Source organism: Castanea sativa, chromosome 12, assembly GCF_040712315.1.
Source record: "Castanea sativa cultivar Marrone di Chiusa Pesio chromosome 12, ASM4071231v1".
In the NCBI taxonomy this organism is placed as follows: Eukaryota; Viridiplantae; Streptophyta; class Magnoliopsida; order Fagales; family Fagaceae; genus Castanea; species Castanea sativa.
Genome location: NC_134024.1, coordinates 44,730,858 through 44,736,418, shown reverse-complemented (window position 1 = coordinate 44,736,418; position 5,561 = coordinate 44,730,858). Strand labels below are relative to the sequence as shown.

Sequence of the window (5,561 nt, the reverse complement as noted above, 5' to 3'; positions counted from 1 at the left end):
CTAAGCTACATTCCAAGTGAGTGAATTATCTCTTTTTCCAGCTTTACATAAGCTTCATTTGTTGTAAAATCCTGACACCATGTTGAATAATTTACTTTGCAAACTAGTCTTTCAACCAAATTGAGGGAGGGGGAAAGAACTCAATGGGACCCCCCTCAAATCAAATAAATGAAAACCAATAAAAAAACATATCACAAGGACAGGGGGAAAGAACTTAACGGGATCCCTCTCAAATTCAATAAAATGCAAACAAATAAAAAAAAATATTGCGGGTCTTGGACATCAAATTAGCATGATAGAACACAAAAATCATTACCTATATGTTGCATATATTCCCAAAGCTTTCCAACACAAGTATATTTCAAGTTTCCTTATATGCTTCAAATTTTCATTTCACACAAATGCAAGACTACAAAATAGACTTACGCTATAATATCAATCTTAAAAACCACCCAATAATCAGGTAAGAGAAAAAAAAAAATCATCTAATTAAGAATTAGAAACTCAGCTCTCACTCTTAGCAATGTGACATGGTTCCTATTATGGGGAAAAGGCAATCATCAAATCACATTTCCCTTCTGTTGTGATTAGAAAATTGATTCTCCATTAGTAAACAAATTCCAATACTCTAATACTGCTAACCTATAACCCAACACATAACTAGGGTAAGAAATCTCAGAAAGGATGGGGTTTAAATTTTCTTGCTGAAGATATGAATTCATATAGTTCTGACTTATAACATTGGCAGCCATAGTGGTAACCCATTGAAGTCAAATGAATTCATAGTGCTAACCATAAGTTAGGTTTTCAGATCAAGCAGTTGCCATCTATATATAAAGCTGAACTGAATGTAGGCCTCTCTCTACTCATGTCCCAAAATATTTTTTCAACATATGACTCAGACCCAATTCTTACAATTCACAAGCAATGATATAGAACACAATAATCCCACAATTCTTTAGTTTATTGGTAACTTATACTTATACACACACACCACCCTGGGTCTCATGATCTTGCCTTCCATCTCCTGGTTATGTAAGAAAGAAGCCCCATTGGCTATATCATCCTAAACCACCATGACTAAGTACCATTCCCTCAAAATGTTATTTTGTGTCAATGAATTGCATGTCAGCTTACTCTTAAAAGTTGTAAAAAAAAACAGAATGTGAGATACTATCTGCCAGAATCAGTAATATCTATACCTTTCTTGTTTAGCAGCCCATTGAAAGGATCAAAAATAGCTTTGTTCTACACCAAGGTTGCCAAAAACTGTCGATTAAATCACTATTACCCCTGACCAAGTGAAAGAAACAGCTTTCATTTTCTTTTCCTGCCCCAAAAGTACCCCAACAGCTATAACATAGCCTTAAGTGTATACTACAGTTACAACACTCGCAAACCTCTGTTATTGAACAAAAAATTCTACAAGTATGATCAAAAGGGACATAAAGAGTGGATGTTATAGAACAAAAACTTCAAAATTACAAGTAACAAAAGCCTGATAATTTGGAAGTGCTATGCAACAATGGCATTGCTCAAAGGAGGAAGGTTCCACTAACATTTTCTAAACTACACCCTTAACTTATCAAATAAGAGTTGAAGTAGCTTCTACGCCTAGCAAGGCTTTAAAGATTACCCAGGAGTACAATCAATTAGACAATATAACTCAACCAGCCAATTTATTAACAATAATTACTCCCTAGTCAACATTTTTTTTTTGATAAGTTAATCAACAATCAACATTTACAAAGTATGTAGCGTGCCGTCAAATTAAGATACCAAGCCAATATTCTTATTGTGACGATGTAGAAAATTTATGTTGAGAAAAGACAAAAGAAAAGAACCTCACCATATATGATAAGAGAAGGGCACTTTTTAATCATGGATAACCGCGCTTTCATAGAAATAATAGTAACAATGATAATAACAATAACTAAAACTAATGACATAATAGATGTTGATAAACATGTAAATATATAATAACCTGAAATGTTGTTGAATCTTTGCATTCATGTTTTGCATCTAATTGCACATTTATCTCTTCAAAATAATGGCCACCCACCTAATACAGGAGAAGAAGAGATGGACAATATAATATGAGAGCAAGTAAAATGAATGGAGTCTAAATTGTATAGAAACAGAAAAGAGAGGAAAAAGAAGTGCTACACAATTGATAATAAATACCTGAAGTTTGCCTATAAACTCCATTATTGTTCATCATCACTGAACTCAATGTTCCGCACTAAGCGCCAACTTCCCATTCTAAATATTGTACCCTAAAACATTAAAAAATTGGAAAATCCTATAATCTACACACTTCTTATTTCTAAGAAATGAGGACACGGGAGGGTACAGGCAGACACAAACAACCATGAGTTGGTTCAATGTATTTATCTCCTATCTGAATCATGATGCCATGAAAGAGCATTAAAAATAACTACTGCATTCGCATTTGACGAATTTCTCGGACCAAAAGTTATGTGGACTAAGTGTAGTACAAAATGAAAATGAAAATGAAAATTACATCAACCATTCTCATACACAATATACGTGAATGCTGAAATTACACATGGCACATTGGTAGAAAAACTCTTCGCAAGGCTTAGCACATTTGTGACATTCAAAGTGGTCTTTAGTTTTCTCAATGATAGTGAGTGGGTGTGGGTGCAAGTCAAAAGAATAAGCACCTCCAAACTTAATATTTGGGTATTTCCCAAGAATACATTCACGATGAGCAGGATAGCTACAATCTGCACAATAATAAAACCAATGCTTTGGGACTCGTTCTTCTTCACAGATATCACAATAATAGTCACCGGAGTCATCTTCAACAGCATAGCTAAGTTTAAAGGGATGCTCATGTTGTTTGTATCTTGTAGTTAGCGGTAGTGTAGCACATTCAAAGTCCAGCGCAAATTCACAAGTGATACAACGTAATACTTGGAAACTTTTAGAGTCACAACTACTGCAATTCTGACGATAACTTGTGGTGGAGAGGCGAAGAAGATGCTCGTGACCTTTGTGGGAAAGGCTTTCCAAGATCAAACTACATTGAACATCAAGATCAAAGTCGCATTTCTCACAATGGTAGGTTAAGCCATTGCAAGATTGGTAACAAGCATTGCACCCAAATGACTTACTCCTATAAGGTGCCTTTGCGAGGAGGGTGAGTGGATGTTCATGAAGTGGATGTCGCTTTTTTCTAGATAATTCAATACAAGATTTATGAAGAAAGAAATTGCACTTGGCACATCTGTAAAACGGAGGGAGAATGGCTCGTACGCACCCATCACATTTTTTGTTATTCTCAACCTCGTCAGAAAGCTTTAAATCATGCTCATGACTGAAGTGTTTGATTTCTGTGGGAATTTCAATTCCATCCTCACCTACATTGATTTTTTTGACTATGTAAGTTGCCAAGTCAACAGATCCATCCAGCTCTAAATCTTCATTTTCTAGCTCATTGGACTCCCCATCTGTAAGTTTAAGCAAATTTATGTCCTCCCTATTTCTCTCGTCCACAGCACAATCAAGGTGGGCAACATAATCGCAACTCAAACAATAGTAGAACCCGTAGTCTGCGTCCACTTTTCGAACACAGAGTTGACAAAATGGGGAATCAGATTGAGGTACTTCACGAGAAGAATAGGTGAGATGGAGGGGGTGGTCGTGACGTATAGCTTTGACTCTGCGTAGATAAGAAGAAGCACAAGTTTTATGAATACAGAAATTGCATTGGGCACAAAGAAAGGGCACATTGCCTTCTTTGCCACAAAGGTCGCAAGTGAACTTCATAAACTTCCAAATGCGAGTTAATGGGTGGTCGTGAACTTCAGATTCTAAGGTGAGCCGTAAAGAAGCACATGTGCTGTGAATGTAAAAGTTACAACGGAAACATCCATAACTGTATTCCCAACGATTTTCTTTGCAAACTTCGCATTTGCTATATTCTTTGTCTTCATAAAATTTCGATTCGTCAAAGAGAATAAGAGGATGTTTTGGGTGCAAGGGATGTTGCAACTCACGGGGTAGTTCCGCACATGATTTATGATGGTAGTACTTTTTGCATTTTATACAGCTGTAGCTCGGACCCAACACAGGCTTCCTGCACCCCCTACAAAGTTTTCCTACTGCCTTGTCTTCATTGAAGACCAAGGGATGCTCATCGTGGCAAAAATGTTGAATTTCCATCTATATCACATCAACATATAACAGGATATAACAACACCCAATTTGTTTAGAAAAAAATAAAAAATAAAAAAAGGAATTTATTTATAGAACGCTAGATGGTAGCCAAAATCCAGATCCAAATCAAAATATAGATCAAAATAATTGGAGATTGGACACATACCCTTTATAGATTATGGCAGCACAAGTCAAACTCTCCTCACAAAATGAAAAAGTCTTCAATGATCTCCGCGGCTAGCTGATTTGCTAAAATCAACACCCAAAGTTTGAAGATGCTGTAAGTAACTTGCTTTTCTAGATCGTGGAACTGCTGCTTTTGTGTGTGTTCGTGTTCCTCCTTTTTTTTATAGGGAGGTATTTATATAGAGAGAGGATAGGGAACCAAAAATTAGGATTTTGGATTGGATTTGATTGGATCGGATTGAATTGGATTGGTAGGGTAAGGAAAAGGAAAATTATTTAGTTTAAGCTAAACTTAATTATTAGGGCGGGAAATATTGCTAGACACCGCCCTAAATTTTAATATGAGAGGACGTAGTTTCATTCTACAACTAACTTATAATTAGTCGGAGAGTTGAGGATTTAGAAGGGGTGTTTTTGTCATTTCGGCATGGCCTGGTTTTGTTTTAGCCCTAGGCCCAAAGAAAGGCCCAAGAAAGACTTGATTTTATTGGGCTTTTCTTATATATAATTTTTTTTTTAATTTTCATTTTTTTATACGTATAGTTGTATTTTTATTCATTTTATTATTTTTTTATATAAAATCAACCAATTGGAAATAATTATACCAAATGAGCAAGCATATTTTTATTACCAGTATTCAATCCAATTAAAGTCAATTTTTTTTTTTTCACAATTTGTGGTGGTGGTAAATCATAATTGGTGTTAAATAAGTCTTTCATGTTAGGTGTATGTTTAGCCAAAAAATTTTAATTTTTAACTTTTAGGTTTTTGCTTTTTATCTCACCTTTTCTTTTTGAAACAAAATAGCAAAACTAGTTTTTTTGAAAATAAGGCTAATTTTTAGCTTTTTGTCACACATTTAACATAAAAAGTTACCAAAAACTATATCTTCTGATAAATACTATGCAAATAGGCTATAAAAAAAACTATATTTGGAAACGGACACTAAAGATCAACTAGACCCATCAAATTGTTTTAATAGCCTTAAGTTTCTATAGTTTGTTTGCTTTTGTGTACTTGGTTTATCTTTATTGAAAGTTGGAAAAATATGGTTATACATAAATAAATAAATTATATAAAATAAATAAATAAAAACCACTAATCCAGACTCACATAGTTTATTGGCTTTTAGTCATTTTCTTCTTCACTTTAAGCAAATGAAGTACAAAATCCAAAGCAACATTGGCCTC

The 5,561-nt window shown here is 34.6% G+C and overlaps 1 protein-coding gene across 1 annotated transcript; it reads right to left on the bottom strand.

The window, feature by feature from the left end:
* Nucleotides 1-2,427: 2,427 nt before the first annotated feature.
* LOC142620869 (uncharacterized) lies at nucleotides 2,428-4,439 on the bottom strand. Its single transcript, XM_075794170.1, has 2 exons — nucleotides 4,352-4,439; nucleotides 2,428-4,191 (listed from the first exon to the last, which is right to left on the bottom strand). Exon 2 carries the CDS (start codon nucleotides 4,189-4,191, stop codon nucleotides 2,536-2,538), a length of 1,656 nt encoding a protein of 551 aa, XP_075650285.1. The 5' UTR covers nucleotides 4,352-4,439; the 3' UTR covers nucleotides 2,428-2,535.
* Nucleotides 4,440-5,561: the final 1,122 nt, after the last annotated feature.